Source organism: Populus trichocarpa, chromosome 6 (assembly GCF_000002775.5).
Source record: "Populus trichocarpa isolate Nisqually-1 chromosome 6, P.trichocarpa_v4.1, whole genome shotgun sequence".
NCBI lineage: Eukaryota > Viridiplantae > Streptophyta > Magnoliopsida > Malpighiales > Salicaceae > Populus > Populus trichocarpa.
In genome coordinates, this window is record NC_037290.2 from 3,051,400 (window position 1) to 3,069,282 (window position 17,883).

Below are 17,883 nucleotides of genomic sequence, written 5' to 3' on the forward strand. Positions count from 1 at the left end.
AAATAAAGTCTAAGACAATATTTATTTTTGTATTTGAATTTGTGTTTAAGTGCGTTTTAAAAATGTATTTTATTTGAAAAAATATCACATTAATTTTTTTTTAATATTTTTTAATGATTTTAATATATTATGTTAAAAATAAAACAAAAATATAAAAATTATTTTTAAGCCAAAGACATTTCTAAAAAGCATATGCAATGTAATGTCAAAACTAAATTAACCAAGAAAATAAAACACACCAAAAGAACTAAAAAAGGCCATTCGCTTTTAAACAAAATTACGAAAGCACCCTCTTCCCGCCTCTTTAAATACCCTCCCTTCCCTCTTTTCACTTCCAAAATAAATCATGGCGCCAAAAAGATCTTCTACAATCCAAATCGGTAAAAGATGAAACAATTCACAAAACCTTAATTTTCCATCAATCAAATCTTCAAATTAACGATTTCTAGCCTTAATTTTTCCAACATTCTTTTGTTTTTGTGTTCTACAGGTAATTGTGAAGTTGCTGTGGAAGCAAACAAATTCGTTATTAACGATTCAGAACCAAAAAGTCTGCACATCTCAATCAATCGAAATGCAAACGTTAAAATTTCAGGTATTTTTTTATTTGAATTTCTTAGTCTAATTATTATTATAAGGTTTATTATTATGTGTTTAAATTGAGTCAATAATAACTTTGAAACAGTGAAGGATGAGCTTAATAATGATTTTTTGCTATCAAATATCGAAAAAAGAGGTAAATCTTTTGTTCATTTTAGATGAGAGATTAATTAGGACTACAAATTTGTGGCTTTCTTTGGGTTGTTGATGATTTTTTTTGTGCATTAGTGAAATTCGAGGATGATTATGCTTTTTTCGTCGTGAATTCAAAGGATAAAGATAGTAATAGCAAATGTTATCTTGAGGTATGTTATTGCATACTGGGTATGATTTATTTTTGATGCATTCGTGTGTGTGTGTGTTTGGCTGTTTGGTGAATATATTTATATGATGGGTTTTTGTTTATTAATTGATTTTTTAGGAAGTTTTAAAGATTTATACAAGAGAACTACCTGCAATGAATTATGCTGCTAATACTGGAAAACAATCAATGTTTCTTGAAAAATGTATCTCCAAGGGGTATTGATTACTTTTTCTCTTGTCTATTTTAGTTGTACGCCCTTCGTTGTTTTGAAATGCTTTATGTACTAACACTAATCTTGCAGGAAATACTGTACACTGCTTTTGAAATCCAAGTCAACAGAAGGTCCTGGTGAGGTAATCCTGCTTTGTCCCTCTAAGTGTTTATTTGGTTGTGTACTTCAGAAGGAAAACAAAAAAACAGTATTCCCTGAAATCTTCTCATGCATTGCAAATGGTTTCTATGTTGAGGTGTTGCATCTTATACACGTGCTATAGGTGGTAAACTCTAATCTACATGTTAGCTTAAAAAAACAATTTTGTTATCTTGACTAGTGATGAAGTATAAACATCAGATATATTTATGGAACAAGGTTTTTTCGTGGTTGGAATATGGATTGGTTAAGTGTCTCTTTAAGTAGCTCTCTCCTCTAATGTCAAGGAAAACTTTCTTGATGAATGTTTCTGAGTGCCTGCAAAATATCCTCTTTTAGGGTGTTTAAGGACTCTCCGATGGTAAAGTCAATAAAATTATAGATAAAAAGGGTGATAAATGTGCTTAAAGAACTTTAAATTATGAAATTTAGTTTGTTTTTGTGTTGAAATTATATGCTTTTATTGTAGAAAAACTTGAATCTCTTATCTGGTAGTTCAGGGGGTATTTATAGCCGTTGATCCTTGTCTTTTTCCTCGGTGGAGGGATTGAAGAGTGATTTCACCATAATACACAAGCATTAATGAGCATCAATGATGGATAATTATTCATTACATAAGTATTAATGAGCATTAATGGAAATGAATATCTCTTATACAAGCGTTAATAAGGGATAAATATTCCTTACACAAACATGAAAGAGGAAAGAAGAAAAAAGGACCCAGGGCATGTCTTTGGGCTTAAAAGGAGGTCAATATCTACCTTTTAGGGCTGGGCTCAGGTGGTGCGCTTGAGTCCATAAAGAGGGGGTTGGGTGGATGTCCAACACCTGGGCTCAGGCATGTCCATCCCATTATTTGGGCTCGGGTACTCTACCTGAGCCCCTTAAAGGTGTCTTGGAAATGGACTGAAAAAAAATGGTCCCATGACTTTTATGGGTTTTGTGTTAAAGAAAAAAGGGATAAAATCTTGATCCATCAACTAGGGTGCATTGTTATTAGAGAATATAGGTGGTCCTAACTTAGTTTTCCTGCTTTCCTGCCTATTTTGACTTTTGTCTCGATTGTGTGATTTCTTTAACTTCCAAGCAGTTCATGAAAGTGCAAGAATTTGCATTTGCATATTGTGAACAATGAATTGATTGCATCAACGAAGAAATTTAGCTAGCATTTTTTAACAATGGCCTTGTAACTCAACTTTTTTATGTTACTAATGCAGGTTATAGCTGCAATTACGTATCAAATTATCCCTGCTGACATGCAGTACGCTGAGGTTCCTCTTGCTGCTGTTAGTGCAGTCTACCAACGCAAGGTTTATTGTCTGCTTATTTACTGCTGAAACACATTGCTACTCTTCTGAACCAATGATTGATGATATGAGTCTGTTCAGGAAATTTTGCTCTGAACTTTACTGCTACTTCAATTACTCAGGGTTTTGGTCACTTCTTGTACATGGAATTGAGGAAGAGACTTCAGAATGTTGGTGTTCATACAATATACTGCTGGGGTGATAAGGGATCTGAAGGTTTCTGGGTTAAACAGGTAATGCTCAATTGAGAATGTCTTCGGATTGGAGCATGATATGTTCTTATTGATTTGAGTTACTATTCCAGATGTCTTTCCGCAATGTATAAAATTTATATAGTGAGAACAGGCCTTCTGTTTTTCCTCCAACAGCAGAATTATGCAAGATGGAGTTTTCCAATAGCTAGTTAATCCAAAACAACAGCGTTTTTGTCCATGTCTTGCAGAAGTCACTATGTGATTTAAGTTTGAACTTTTGTAATATAATGAAAACGAATGCAGGGTTTTGCATCAATAGCAGAAGTGGATAAAAAAGGCAGACCTCGCAGGCTGCCTATTAAGCCCAACATCCGTAGAGCATTATGCTTTCCTGGCAGTTCGACTCTTATGGTTTCTCATCTAAACGAGGGGAATTCAGCTACCCCTGAGGCCTCTCTGCAGTTTTGTTTTCCACTAAAGCCTTGTAATAATTCCTCATCAGCTGTTTATAGATCTGCTGAGTCTGGCTTTATTGCAGAGGATTACACTACTTTGAAGTCACAAAACCAAATAACTTCCAGGATAGAAAATTCTCATCATGAAAGATTTGCGAAGGATGAATTTTCTGGAGCAGATGCCAATCCAAGTAGTAAGACGAATTCTATTTATTTATTTTCTAACATATGCTGCTTTTAATGCATAGTGATGTTTTTCATATTTCATTATTCGGCTTAAGCCCTGCATAAATGCTTTAGAAATATTTAAAGTGAAACATCTCTTCTATTTCTGCATCTTCAGATCCCAACTTTCCACTCCTACCCTTTCTAGCAAATTTCCATAGGTTACTAGGATAGGCTTCTACCTTCTTTTTAATTTTTTTTTTCTCAACAGGCCTTCCTCAGAGCCCGGATTGTGGTGACCTAGCTCCTTCTGAGAGAGGGGAATGCAGCAAGATGACAACTGCTGCAGAATTAGCCAAGACTAGAGCTGATGCTGATGTCAAATGCAATTATAGCTATATACAAGGTACTAAGAGGAGGGCTTGGGAAGCTTCATTGTCATCATTGAAGACTAAAAAGGTGAAGGGAAGCCATCAAACTGACTATGAATCAGATTCTGGCCGCGGGTCAGATTCAGAAAGATTCACAACTGATCCATGTTTTAGGGGGTGCTCCTTGGGAATTTCAAAAAATAACTCTTTCGGAAAAGCTACTTCTATGGATCCTTTGACTCGTAACTGCATGGAAAATAATGTGAAAGAGGACAAATCAAGTAATAGAACATCAGAGGTTCTTGTCAGCAAAGAATTTCAGTCTAAAGGAGAATGCTTTAGAATCATGTTGATGAATATTGCTGATGATGATAAGAAGACGCATCTAACAAAGGTATATCCAATGCTGATTCCTGTTCCACATATCATATATAAACATCACCATGAATTTCTTTTGGCACTTTTAGTGCTGTGATTGAAGATTGAGATATTCTGGGGTTCAGGTTTAGAATCCATGTGAATGCTTTGACATATTACTAAATCAGGACATTTTCATCCTTTCCCATTTACTTTATGATTTTGCAGCGAAATGCTTTCCATGTTTTATTCCTCCCAGAAATTGTGTACAGGTGCCATGCATGTAGCTATCTTGATTAATAGCTACATAATTAGTTGTTGCTGAATATGGAATTTGAAGTGCTTCTGTGGTGCACTCAGTTAACTCCTATACAAATCATTTGTATTGGCGCTTTGCCAAATGACTTCTAAAGGATTTGTCCCTCTTTTGTTATGAAAAGCAGATAAGGTTGAGCATGCACAAATCAATTGTGTTGGTCACTGATTTTTCTCCCAGACATAACTAGTTATTCATTTAGAATAATACGTCACTGAGGCTGAAGATAAGGTTTTGAGCCACAAGAATTATTCTTTCTAGCTTGAATACTTGATTTGATTGTTCATTCCCCTGCTAAAATGCCCATTCCTCGTGAGTTAATTGTATTGTATGGAATGTGGTTATATTATGTGTGTTTGTTGAGAATTAGTACCTTTTGTATAGGTAATTGAAACTCTTGGTGGTGCCGTTACTCCTGATGGAAGTGTAAGCACTCATGTTGTCACAGGGAAAGTGAGAACAACTTTGAATTTCTGCACTGCTTTGTCTTCAGGGTTAGTCTTTTCTTGATCTACCATTTTCTTTTTAAAAATTGGATAGTCTGCAATCTGTATATGCAATTGCGATGTCAAAATAGCTCAATGCTCTAGTTTAAAAACTTTCCCCATTGTTGACATACATACATTTTTGAACACGCATACATTATTATTGCTTAAATTATTTTATGCTAACCTGGACGTATCGCCCCTTCCCTTAAGCAGAGCTTGGATAGTCTCATCAAAATGGTTAAAGGAAAGCTTTCGCAAAGGCAGTTTTGTGGGTGAGTTGAAAACAGATTAAAGCTTGAGTGTTTTAACACCCGTCTAGACAATTCTCGTATCTCCTTTTAACCAGTCTGATGTACAGACGAATTGCCTTATATACTGTACGATGAAGAATATGTGCTGAAGCACAAAGCTGAGTTAAAAGATGCTGTTCTCAGAGCGAGAGCAAGACCCCAAGCTCTTCTCAAAGGGTATAACGTATGCATAGCAAAGCATGTCCAGCCTCCTTTTCAAACTCTATCTGCCATTGTTGAGTCTGCTGGTGGAAATGTAAGTTTAGAATCTCATCTAGTTTGACTATATGTGGTGCACATTTGTGAATGATAATTTTGTTTTTCATGGCCAATTTTTATCATCTATATCAATGTACAGGTGAGATGGGTTACAATGTGAAAACTGAAACACAGAGAATCACCTTTTGTTCTAGTGGATTTTGTATAATGCGGATATAGGGACTGGTTCTGCTTCTTGATTAGAACCCTTTGATATCTGCTAACCATGGTGAAACAAATACAGGTAATTTCTGGACTAGATAAAGAAAATGAAGCATCAAAAACAATCTTTGTTGCCTGTGAAGAAGACATTGAAGAAGCATTATCAGCTGCAAAGAAAGGAATGCGGACTTTCAGCAGTGACTGGCTGATGAACTGCATCATGAGGCAAGAACTGGACCTGGAGGCACAACAATTTGCAGAGTCCTTGTGAGGAGACTAATTTATACTCACGTATTAAGTTTGGACGCCCCTTTTTAGTTCTTGCATTTGTAAGTAGGAGGAAATTACGGTCTCAGAAAAGCAAGTGCAAGTATTTATCCACGGAGTTCTTTTTGAATCTTTCAGGTGATTACTTGAATCCTGTATATTGAACTGTTGTTATGAAACTTTAGCTAGCAGGGGAGGTCAACTGCTGACCTGCAAACCTTAGTACCTGAACTATTGTTCTTTGAGTTTTGACAGTTAAAATTAGGAACCTGCCAGAGCAAATAATTCTTGTCTTTGGGTTTTTAGCCCTTCAATTTTTGAAAACCTAAAACTTAATCCCTCAACTCTTGCTGACTGTTATTTTATTAGAACATCTACTGGTTTTTTCTTAGTTGCAAACCTAACATTTGACAATTCTTAGAGACAAACCAACATGGTAAAAGCTCAGAGAATAATGTTTTCAAAAGACAGTGGCCAGCAATGGTCAGGAGATTGATTCAATGGTTTTCAAACACAGAATTAAGTCATAGACGGATTTAAATCTAGGGTTTACTCTAATTTACTCCATCTAACAATTTAAACGTCACTCGTGCACAAAAACGACATTCTGTCTTTGCTGTGAACAAATCCAAGTATCCGAAATTATAAACTTCATTTCATACCCTCACTAATTTTCCATTTTTATACTTAAAGCTATATTTCTCTTGATTTTAACACTAAAGTCCCTGAAAAGTTTCAATAACACCACCCACCCATAAAACTAACAAGAAATTCTATTTTTCATTTTATTTTATCTTTCTACTCAAATCTCATAAATAAAAATCTAAGAGAAACTCAAAAATGGGGAAAAACAAATTCATAGGTGGGTTACTGTTAAACTTTATTAGCTGAACCATGGGGATGAGGTTGAAATATTTTAAGCTATAATGGTTGAAATGAAAGATTAATGAATATTTGGAGGCAAATATTTAATTTTTAAAACAACAAAACACAAAGGATAAGAAAAGAGTATTTGGAGATAAGGCAGTGGACAGTGAATCCCGGAGAGAGGGGACACACGTATAATAGTCCACAAACGAGGATACCCGCATAGTCAGAATCTCATCTCCCTTCCCAATTGACTATAGATACATACCTGGGCACTTCATTCCAGTTTCTCGAGCCAAGAAAATGGCAGCAGAACCTGTATTTGTAAGTGGAGCTACTGCTATTCCCTCAAAGTTTCAGTCTTTTACAAGAAACATCAATGACAAGTCACAAGCCAAGCTTCTTTTATACTCGAGAGTCAGAGCTTCACAAAAACATTCCATGGATGACAAAAACAATGTCTACAAACAACTGGGTTAGTTTGTTTCTCTCTGTTCTTTAGTTCTCTCTCTCTGTTTATATATTTACATCTCTTGGTGTTCGTAGTTGTCAGAGGGTCTTAACCCATTAATGAAAATGAATTGGTTAGAGCTTAAATTTGGAATTTTCTGTGGTCAAATGTAGGAGAAATCGAAAGGGTTTTTGTTAAAATGTCTAATTTAACTGTTTGGGATTGATTTTTCAGTTTATTTTATGTATTTTGTGGTTGGTTTTCCAAAAAAGCTCAGTTTTTTTCAGCTTTTGTAATGAAATTTTGAAAACAAGGCCATGAAGGTAAGTGCTTTTAGCATTCTGGAACTGCTTTGTTTTAGTTTTCCTGGATAAAGTTGATTTCTTTACTTGTTGTTATCTCTTGGCAAGAAAAGTAGTTTGAAAATGCTAATAAATAGCTCATTGGAAATTCAAAAACTCAACTTCAAGCATCACAATATTTGTTAAAATCTCAGGTTAGCGAGCTGATTATCCAGTAATTTTGACGGCCATGTTCTTGTATTTATCCTTTTTGTTTGTGTTTAACATAATTCATCAGGTGTCAAGCTGAATCTTAGTTTCATCTCTGTTCACAAGTTTCGTTGTTGTTCACATTAACATGTGTTGAGGTTTTTTATTCTGTCATGATCGATCTTCATAGTAAAAATGTGGTGCTCGTGATGCTTGTTGAGGCTGTCTAATGACTTTAATTATTTGTTTTTCTTGACAATCTGAAGAATGGTCTAAATGAATTTTAGGAGAATAATGCAGTAGGCTAAAGCTGTAATATATTCAAGGATGAAGATTTTAAGACATAGAATTGAAATTCAGGTTAATTTGTTCTGTCATATTATATATTACTGGAGCACAGCTCATTGATGTCATGGTGTATTTTCACATCTTGGAATGTTTGTGCCTGCTTTCAGCTGTACTAATTACCAGAGGATAGAGTTATATAAATGTAGAAGAAATTGAAATATGATCTTGAATCAGCCTTATCAGATGGTGGTTGCTATTTTCCAAATGCATGTATGTCTTGGTGTATGCTGTTTCATCTGGTGCTTTCTCATAGCTGTAGTTTTCACTTCTAAGTGGTAAGTTTTTTTAGGTTTGTTTTCTTTGAAAAAGAATATTGAAGATACGGTTCTCCGTGCTGAGATGTTAGCACCAACAGCACTGGAACATGAGGAAGCAAGACGAATCAAGCAGGAAGAAATGATACATGAGTGCAACTTATGGGAAGACCCTGCTAAATCCAATGAAATCCTCATCAAATTGGCTGGTAGTGCCAAAGCAATTGATGCTCTCAAAGACTTGAAATACAAGGTGATACACGTGGAGATCATTTTCTATGAGTTTTATCTATAGAATTGACATTTATGTTTACAGGAAGCATACAACAAGACTAGGTTTTGGTTAGCCATGGGACTAAAAGCTTAGTGTAAAGCCTGCATAGGGCCATCATGAAGCATTATATTTTTCTCTGTACTAAATACTCAGACTTTTTACAGCCAAGATATTTGTAATTGTGTATATTTCTTAGGCTGAAGAGGCAAAGCTGATCTCGCAGTTGGTGGAGATGGAAGCTATCAATTACCAGCTTTTTAAGCAGGCTTATACTGCATCTTTAGATGTGAGGAAGCTCTTAGATCAGTATGAGATGTCACGGCTCCTCAAGGGACCATATGACAAGCAGGGAGCTTGTGTAGTTATTAGAGCTGGATCTAAAGGACTTAACCATGAGGTTTGGTTGTGCTATTACTGTTCTGTCTGTGGTTTGAACATCGTAGCGCTCTCTGTCTAACAAAAGTATTACAAATTTCCTCACTCAGATATGGAAAGAAGAACTTCTGAATATGTATGTCAAATGGGCTGAAAAGCTAGGTTATAAAGGCAGGCTGGTTGAGAAGCATACTTCCATGCATGGAGGTATCGAGTCAGCGACTATTGAATTCGAATTTGAGTGTGCTTATGGTTATCTTTCCGGGGAGAGAGGCATTCACCATAAGATAAATTCTCAAAATGGATCTGTTCACCATGAGGTAAGCCATCCAAACTGCTCTCATCTGCCTAAATTTAAGAAAAGGACCACTTGTATTTCCTTGAAAATAATTCTTCTGATTTTTCAATTCCTGATAAGAATTAACCATTTTTTCTGACACCTGAAAATGTTGTTTTTTGTAAAATTTATACTCTCTGTTTTAAGCCCATGGCCTGAAAACTCTATTTAGTTTCTTTGATTGTTGGATTGTTTCAGCTGTGCATGTCTACTAGTATATTTGCTTGTTAGTTTGTGCAAGGTTACAAATACAATTCTGCTTCTCCTGGTTTTCCTTTTGGACATGGCCATATTATAACGTACCATGTTATACTGTTATTTCCACTAAAGCATATTAATCACCACCATGTTTTACAAATTGTTGTTTCTCTGGTATGCTGTAACTATTTGTTTGAAAATTGGAAACTATGCAGGTTACCACAGCATGTGTAGACGTTGTACCTCTATTTCTTGGAACAGGTTTTGACTTTCAAATAGATGATGAGGAATTGATTGTCTCGTGTTCTCCCTCATTGCTAAGAGACAGGAAGAGCCGAACTGAACTGACAGTTTGCCTGCAGCATATTCCTACTGGCATAAGTGTTCAGTCTTCAGGTACTCAATTTTGTACCAGAATCTTCTGCATTTTAGTCTAGGGCTTGAAATTACTCTGTTTGATATGGAAAACTTTCAAAGTGGAAACTTTTAGCAGCTTTGCAGTCGAAGTTTTTTTTAGTGAAACAGGCACCGCCTGTGTTAGGGTAAAAGCTGAGATGAAAAATTCAAATGTTGAAAGGAATGCATTCTAGTTATTTTAATTTCCCTCGCTTTAAATTTTCATGGAAAAAAATGAAAAGAAAGGTTTTAAAATCCGTTGTCCAGTTATGTGATTTTTCAGATCTTGGTCTTTATTCCTAGTTACCTGTGTGCAAATGAATCACATACAAGTGGTAACAATGATTTTAATTACCAGGTTGTAGGCACAGGAAATTATGATATTTTGCTCATTTGCACATGACATGCTAATTAATGAAAGAAAGAAAAAAAGAGGCGCGTGTATTGGAGGCACAGATAAAACTTGTTCAAGCTTTGTCTTGAGCTCACTTTTGAAAGTGTAAGAGCTCATGATTGAAGAATTAATCACTTCTAAACCGCCTTAACCTCTGTCTTCTCTTCCAGACTTTCTCTGATGGGCACGGTTCAATTCGTGAAGTGATATTGTCATGTTCATTTTCACATGCAAATGCCAACCAGCCAGTTCAACCTTTCTCAATGCAATACTATATATTTGTAATTGTCTTTATTTGTTTCAGTGTGCTCTATAATTATTTCAATTAGCTTATAAGAAGGGATTAAAAATGGCTATTTTTATTTGCAGGTGAGAGGAGCCATTTTGCAAATAAGGTGAAGGCTCACAACAGATTGAAAGCCAAGCTTCTTGTGATTGCAGAGGAGCAAAAGGTCTGCGATGTGAGTAGCATCAGGAGAGCTGACATTGTGGATGAGTGGCAAAAAGAGACCAGGAGGTATGTGTCTCAACCGTACAAGCTAGTACAAGATGTAAGAACGGGCATTGAACTGCCTGACCTAAACTCTATTTTGGATGGAAATATCAATACTCTTATCGGAGCCCATATTAATATTAGACATACAGAATAATTTTGCATTGCTATCATAGCTTTGTACTTAAATGAGACCATTTTTGTTACCTATCATGTGATTTTGATTCTTTCGAACTCTAAAATTGAGCAATATCCCCTGCCCATTTTAGGCATTGAAACAAAAAAATGGCAATCAAATATCACTGAGGATCTTTTAAGCCCATAATTGTAAACTGCAAATTAAGGGAGAAAGGGCTTTAGTTTACAAATATTACATTGCATGTCCAACAATAAAATGATCCATATGATTTGCCAACTTCATCAGATAGAAAATACTGTATTTCAAGTTTTAGCAGGATGCCTGTTAATCAACAACGAACAACATCATGCAGTTGTTTCATAGTATATGCATACAAGAGGAGGCTATTCGATCAAATCAAGCGTCTTTGATCTGTTAAGAAATTATGGAAGGAGCAAATTGAGAAGAAAATTACATCTCAGATGTAATTTTCAAAAGAGCCTTGCATTTAGTTGTGCCCCTATGGAAAGGTTTGATGGCCCAAACCACTTTTTAGCAGTGTTATGAAATCGCTTCATATGCATAGTGAATGTGCATTTTTTTTAGGAAAAAAAACACAGTGAATCCGATCAATTACTGTAACTGGGAACTGGTCCGTTATAGTAATATGATTCACTCTTCTAGACTCTGTTCAGAACCTTAAATACAATTCTATGATCATGATTTCTTTTAGGGGGTAATCCTCATGGTTTTTTAAATACACCTCGTGATAACGTGGTAACGCAACTTACAATCAAGATTAAAATTTGATTTTAAAATGCCAAAAAAGATCTGATAGGAATGTGACATAATTATTAACATGTTTCAAGACACAAGTGTTATTGTAATTCAATCAAATGACACCACAAAACGAGTTAATATAGTTTTTTCAAGAACTAAATAATACAAGAATCACTCTTATACATTAAGCATTATACATTAAGCATTTCAAGAACTAAATGATGCAAGAATTACTTTTACAGTCTCAGTAACTTCCAGTTCAAAGCAACTTCATTTCATCATCCCGAAGATTTAACAATTGATTCATCTGTAACCAGTTTAGCTGTCCTGGCATACAAATTACCCTCCCTATCTCTTTATCTTCCCGAGTTCCGAACTTCTTGTGTGTGTGTGTGTGTGTGTGTGTGTATCAGAACCCCATTTCGTCCATAACATCTGAAAGAGAGAAGGGTGTGAGAAGGGTGTCTAAATCAGAATATTGTTTCAAGTGGACGGTACTATATATGTGTATCAGCTTTGGCCATAACATCTGAAAGGAAGAAGTGTGTCGAGCATCAGAGCCGGATTCATCTGTTTATATAAAAGTTTCAGATGGAACCCCATTTCTAAGTGCATGGAACGGATGGTAACAGGCATTTCATTTTATTGATAGTCTTGGTCGGGGATTCTCAGTCCTTTGATACTTCTTAGTGCTATATCGATATGCATGCATGTTAGCAGCTGGCTAATAAACCTCTCTTATCTTCCAAAGAAAAATAATGGCGTCCGTCAATCTAAAAAGATCAAGGGATGTAAGTGGTGAAAGGCGCGAGAGGAAAAACGACTGCGCTAACGAGGCAAGGCCTAACGAAGTTGAGTGGCAAGCTGGTGGGTGGTCAAAGTCTTAATTATAAATGATAGCTTAGAGAGAGAGATAATGGAGCAAAAGGTGATCAAAAGTCAACCAAAAGCTCGTTTACAAGGGATAGTAATGGTTTGGAAATTAGTTCTGTATGCTTGGATTTTCAGAAAGGAGGAGCATGTTCTTCCATAGGAAAGGCGTCTGATGATCATGGGGCTGGCTCAGGTCTGCTTTGAGAAAACGCATGGTTTATAGCATCTGATTTGGAAAGAAAAGTACAGTCGTCCCCAAGCCTGCAAGATCCACCCTGAATCTTGCTTGATGCTTGCTAGAATTGCCACTGTCAATTCTTTAATTCCAATGAACACGGACGTACTATTTGGGTCCCCTCCCCTTAATTCGCAACGCAGGGTTCCTTACCCCTAATCCCAACTCCATAATCACCAGCCATTAGCCAATCAATTCTCATCATTTTCTTTAAAAAAATTTAACAAGCGCCTGGGATACATATGAAAAATATCCTTGGTTTTTGTTTTTTTTTTGTTTTTTGATTCAATCAATTATTTCTTGAATCATGAAATTTCAAATTCAATATAGAGATTAGTTAAAATATAAAGGAACTTAATTGATCGCGGAAGAGGTAATTTTTCATATCATAGTTATTAAACTTCATCAGCCCAATAAATCTAACTAGAAAACCATTTTTTTTTTTCTGGGTTAGTCCTCGGATCGGCTTTTACAACTAATTAAACCTAATAAACTCGGTTTCCATCTTCCTCGGGTAAAAACAAGGAAAAAACTCTCATCATTCATTTTACCAAATTAATTTAAGAACCGGAACTTGGGCAAATTAGAATGGCATACATATAATATATTTATTTATTTATTGGATTCTTTTTGTTTCATAGATTAGGAATAACAAAACACACAATCTATCATTATCTCTTAATTAATCCACACACACACACACCATCTGGACTAGCTTCAGATGGCAATTCCTGTAGCATTCCAGTACTTGAGGATATTGCTGTCCAAGCTTCGGCATGCTAGTCTCTTCTTTATTGACATTTGCATTCTGGTGATCTACAAGGGATAAAAAAAAATTGAATTGAGCATAGAAAGCTAGTTAATTACTCAATAAATAATAATTAATATGCTTTTTTTCTCAATTTCTATTCCATGACAATCATCCCTATTTTACTAATTATAAAATACAAAAAGATACGTCCTTGGGAATTTTGTTTTATTAAGAAAATGCAAAAATTTCAATTTCTTTGGGATTTGTTCTTTTCGGAACCATTTATTTCGTGCCTGTTTGGTATCAATTGCTTTTTAAATTTTTTTATTTATTTAAAAATACATTGAAATTATATATTGTTTTATTTTAAATTTTTATTTTTGATATCAACTAATCAAAATAATATAAAAATATAAAAAAATAATAATAAATAACCTATTTAGCTGGGGTCAAACACCTAGTGTAATACTAATAATTGTAGTCTAGGGAAATTCATAAAACTCACGGTGGTGGCCGTGGCATTGGCGGATAAACAATTATAACATCATCTTGACGACGAGGACGAGAACGACGAGAACGACGACGACGACGACGAGGGACACTAGCACTCATTAGCAACACACCCTGTAAAAGAAGTCATGGTTTATCGAATTGCTAGCTCAATGCTTACATCCATAGAAGCTAAAAAACAGGTCTATATTGTTCATGGGCAGGATTATAACTCTGATCCATGCAATGACTTAACTGTAAAAGGATCTTGTCTCCCATGGTCGTTGTCATCATCGTCGTCGTAGTCCTCGTCGTCGTCATCCTGCAAAACAGCACGGTATAAGTAGTCAGTAAGTTATAGATTGTTGTTGGGATGAGGCCTAAGTGATTCACCTGTTCGAGCCCCTCAAGGTTGACTAGACGAAGTGTATCATCGTTCTTGACCCCGCAATGTTCAAGGATATCCGTGTCGAGCAGCAACCGGCTATCATAATATAAATATTGCTGCTCAATAGGAATCCCTTCTGTTTCTTTGATTTTGGCCTTGACGCTCGAGATGTTATCTGTGCTCGCCACGTCCAGAGTGATTCGTTTGCCTCCAAGTATGATGTCCACGGTGATCTGCATAGCTGCTAGGAGCCTGAGAACAAAGACCAAATATAGATAGTAAAATCCTGATGATTATTAGAGTAATTAGCAAATGATTTGGTTTAAATATCTCTTTTCTTGAAGAGGGATTTTAGTGCTTATGAGCTAATTTGATTGATAGAATGGATTCATGAGAGGCATGGTTTTTGTAGGTAGTCTGAGTATTTTCCTTGTGCTTAAGCTAGCTTGAACAAAAAAAGAGAATTTTTAGGTCAAAAGCAATGGCATCCGATTCAAAAGAAAAAAAAAGGTTAAATCATGGCATGGAAGATATATACTACTCCTGATCATGTGAAAAATTTCAAGTATAAATTCTTCACGTAAAATCGGGGTTCCTTTCCAAGGTTATTTGATTGATTGATTGTATTATATATAGTGGCGAATAAGAAGCTTCTATCGGCGAGGCGATGTCTGATGGGAAAATATATCAAATAATCATAAAAAAAATTATTGTTAGGTGCAGCTGGTCACTAATAGATTTTTATATATCAGCACACTCTCGTGAGCAAACTTGATATTTAAATGGTTGAATATCTTACAGGTTTTTTTTTTTAAAAAAAAAGTAGATTTGAGTTTTAATTAAAAGAAAAGAGATACAATAATAGATTTTAAAAAGCTTAGTGCGTAGGTAAAAATAGATACACCACACTACCTTTTTTCTACAATTAATTTTGCATAAAAACAAATGATTCGAGATATCTGAACAAATCTTGTCATAAAATTAATTTTGTATATAAATTAAAGTTCGAGGGTTCAGATTCCTTTTATATTCTTGAATATGACCAATATATATATATATATATATATTCTAGATGTTATTATTGGAAAATTGTCTCGTGCTTTCAAGTGGACAGTACTATATATGCATCAGCTTCGGCCATTATAACATCTGAAAGGAAGAAGGGTGTCTAAGTCAGAACCAGATTCATGTGTTCATATAAAAGTTTCAGCTGGAACCCTTAATTTTCTAGGTATAGTGTGTTTGGGAGCGCAGTGCAAACCGTGTTTTTTTAAAGTTTGAATTTTTTTTATTTAAAATAAATTTTTATATATATTTTTAAATTGTTCGATGTACTGATATCAAAAATAATTTTTAAAAAATAAAAAAAATTTATTTTAATATATTTCTAAGCGACAAATACTTTAAATTACCACCACTATTACAATGTTAAACATATTATAAGTGCATGGAACGGATGTTAACATGCACTTCGTTTTCTTGATATTCTTGGCCGGGGATTCTCAGTCCTTTGATACTTCTTGGTGATATATCGATATGCATGCATGTTAGCAGCTGGCTAATAAACCTCTCTTATAGGTAGTCTGAGTATTTTCTTTGTGCTTAATTAAGCTAGCTTGAACAAAAAACAAAGAATTTTTACGTCAAAAGCAATGGCATCTGATTCAAAAGAAAAGGAAAAAAGGCCTATCATGGCAGGCATGGAAGATACTCCTGATCATGTGAAAATTTTCTAGTATGAATTCTTCATGTGAAATCGGGGTTCCTTGCCAATTTTATTTGATTGATTGTATTAAGAAGCTTCTATCTTCTGAGGCGATGCAAATAAGAGTTTAATAATCCTAATGGATATGTCATTGTACTCGATTCAATTATAAAACTAATCCAAAACTTATACTAATAAGCTCAAACTTTAATCCAAACAAATTTTGAATTCTAATTAAAAGTAAAATATTAATTAAGTTCAAATAAAGTTATGTGTGTAACTGATGTAAAAGAAATAAAGTCCATAAATCCGATTCCTATGCTGCCATGATAAGAGAAGAAGAAAAGAAAATATTGCAAATTTGATACAAGACTTATTTATAGCCTGCAATACCACCCAATAATCCTAGAAACTAAATGAGAAGTTGTCGTCCAAGTAGTTTACTAGATAGAAGAAGATTTTAATTATAACCTTGTATTTGTCATTCTTTTAAAAGGAAACTAATTGTTGTCCTTAACCTTCCTTATAGAATTAGAAAACTCTCCAAAATAAGCTAATCAATCTCTTATGAAATACCATCAGCCCTTCTTTACTTGTGTAGTTAGGATGAACTATGAATAAGGAATCCATGAATAAGGAGTCTTTATCACACTTGAAAATTATGTTGTAGTCCATTAAAAATCCTTGTAGAAATACAAAATTTTCAAAAACAAGCTACCACATCCTTGTAGGAAAAGGATCTTTGCCAAATAGAAACTCCACAAGTCAAAATAAAATAAATAACAAAACTTGTATAACTTGTTCTGACCTATACCGTAAGGTCTTCCAAAACTTCATTGACCTAGAATTTTATCCTAACATAGAACAATATTCTAGGAAACTCTAGGTAAATTTTCAGCTCAATACAACAATTGGATTGAGAATTATGATTACTTTTGTAAAACTGGACAGTTCCCAGTACTTCTGAGGCATACTTATTAAATCCGTTCTGGAGTTATCTTGTCAAGAGATCAGGTTTTAGAGTATTTAAGTTGACTCGGGTCAACTTGAAAAAAATTAAAAATAATTGTTTGAGATTTTAATATTATACATGAAAAAATTAAGAAATAATTCATATATATTGTAAATAATAAAATTTAAAAGATTATTTCAAAAGATTTTTATTTTATGTTTGAAAAATATTATCTTCATTTTTATTTCAAAAGATTTTGAATTGAAGTATTTAAATAAAAAAAATTCTTATTCCACATTAAAAAAAATACATTTTTTTATGAGAACATAATATATATATACACACACTTCTTGAACATATTATAAATACATTAGAAAATATTTTTTTTTCTTTCAATTATTTCACAATTAAAAACAACATGCATTTACCGCGAGCAACCTATCTAGTGCGAACCAAATCATGCTATGAATTCCCCTTGGATTTACAAGAAACATAAATAATTATATTGGACATATTTTATTCCGCAAGATTACGAGCCGCCGATCTGGGTCTGAATATTATAGATTTCGGTCTTTTGTGATTTTTGGATTTTTTTTATCAGTTTTGTTAGAAGTTTTATGGGATTAACATGGTAATTAAGAAGGTTTGTTTATTTTTTAAATTTCTTGAGTTTAAATTTTAGAATCAGTATGTACAATAATTATTAATTTTATAATGTATCAAATGTAAAATCATCCGATGAAAAACTTAATTAGTTTTAATTAATGCGTAACTGTAATCATTAAAAATACTTTCTTTGTTAGAAAATGC

At 34.3% G+C, this 17,883-nt stretch overlaps 3 protein-coding genes across 5 annotated transcripts; 2 read left to right on the forward strand and 1 right to left on the reverse strand.

Moving 5' to 3' along the window:
• The first annotated feature begins 282 nt into the window (after positions 1 to 282).
• On the forward strand, positions 283 to 6,131 carry LOC7473591 (uncharacterized). The gene is made up of 14 exons (XM_024602435.2): positions 283 to 380; positions 491 to 595; positions 686 to 736; positions 829 to 905; positions 1,022 to 1,119; positions 1,206 to 1,257; positions 2,492 to 2,584; positions 2,704 to 2,814; positions 3,079 to 3,424; positions 3,667 to 4,160; positions 4,824 to 4,933; positions 5,141 to 5,199; positions 5,286 to 5,473; positions 5,720 to 6,131. The coding sequence occupies exons 1-14, from the start codon at positions 347 to 349 to the stop codon at positions 5,906 to 5,908; spliced, it is 2,007 nt and encodes a 668-aa protein (XP_024458203.2). The 5' UTR covers positions 283 to 346; the 3' UTR covers positions 5,909 to 6,131.
• A 781-nt stretch (positions 6,132 to 6,912) lies between these two features.
• LOC7496105 (peptide chain release factor PrfB3, chloroplastic) lies at positions 6,913 to 11,009 on the forward strand. 3 transcript variants are annotated; one of them, XM_024602436.2, is made up of 6 exons: positions 6,913 to 7,246; positions 8,351 to 8,568; positions 8,813 to 8,986; positions 9,075 to 9,284; positions 9,715 to 9,895; positions 10,659 to 11,009. In XM_024602436.2, exons 1-6 carry the CDS (start codon positions 7,075 to 7,077, stop codon positions 10,937 to 10,939), a joined length of 1,236 nt encoding a protein of 411 aa, XP_024458204.1. In that variant the 5' UTR covers positions 6,913 to 7,074; the 3' UTR covers positions 10,940 to 11,009. The 3 variants fall into 3 exon arrangements, with proteins under 3 accessions (XP_024458204.1, XP_002308002.2, XP_052310135.1); XM_002307966.4 differs by having other exon boundaries at positions 6,914 to 7,246; positions 8,786 to 8,986; XM_052454175.1 differs by having other exon boundaries at positions 7,104 to 7,246; positions 8,371 to 8,568; positions 8,786 to 8,986.
• A 2,373-nt stretch (positions 11,010 to 13,382) lies between these two features.
• On the reverse strand, positions 13,383 to 14,856 carry LOC7496106 (uncharacterized). Its single transcript, XM_002308882.4, has 4 exons — positions 14,422 to 14,856; positions 14,285 to 14,350; positions 14,045 to 14,163; positions 13,383 to 13,604 (listed from the first exon to the last, which is right to left on the reverse strand). Exons 1-4 carry the CDS (start codon positions 14,653 to 14,655, stop codon positions 13,580 to 13,582), a joined length of 444 nt encoding a protein of 147 aa, XP_002308918.2. The 5' UTR covers positions 14,656 to 14,856; the 3' UTR covers positions 13,383 to 13,579.
• Positions 14,857 to 17,883: the final 3,027 nt, after the last annotated feature.

Bases quoted from the DNA above. Each gene is read 5' to 3' on its own strand.
- LOC7496106 (XM_002308882.4), bottom strand. From the start codon at position 14,655: ATGCAGATCACCGTGGACATCATACTTGGAGGCAAACGAATCACTCTG. The intron at 14,351-14,421 runs GTGAATCACTTA...GCTGTTTTGCAG, and splicing joins ACCTTGAGGGGCTCGAACAG to GATGACGACGACGAGGACTA. The intron at 14,164-14,284 runs GTTAAGTCATTG...CTTCTTTTACAG, and splicing joins GGAGACAAGATCCTTTTACA to GGTGTGTTGCTAATGAGTGC.
- LOC7496105 (XM_002307966.4), top strand. From the start codon at position 7,075: ATGGCAGCAGAACCTGTATTTGTAAGTGGAGCTACTGCTATTCCCTCA. The intron at 7,247-8,350 runs GTTAGTTTGTTT...AAGTTTTTTTAG, and splicing joins CAATGTCTACAAACAACTGG to GTTTGTTTTCTTTGAAAAAG. The intron at 9,896-10,658 runs GTACTCAATTTT...TTTTATTTGCAG, and splicing joins CATAAGTGTTCAGTCTTCAG to GTGAGAGGAGCCATTTTGCA.
- LOC7473591 (XM_024602435.2), top strand. From the start codon at position 347: ATGGCGCCAAAAAGATCTTCTACAATCCAAATCG. The intron at 596-685 runs GTATTTTTTTAT...ACTTTGAAACAG, and splicing joins TGCAAACGTTAAAATTTCAG to TGAAGGATGAGCTTAATAAT. The intron at 4,934-5,140 runs GTTAGTCTTTTC...TCCCTTAAGCAG, and splicing joins TGCACTGCTTTGTCTTCAGG to AGCTTGGATAGTCTCATCAA.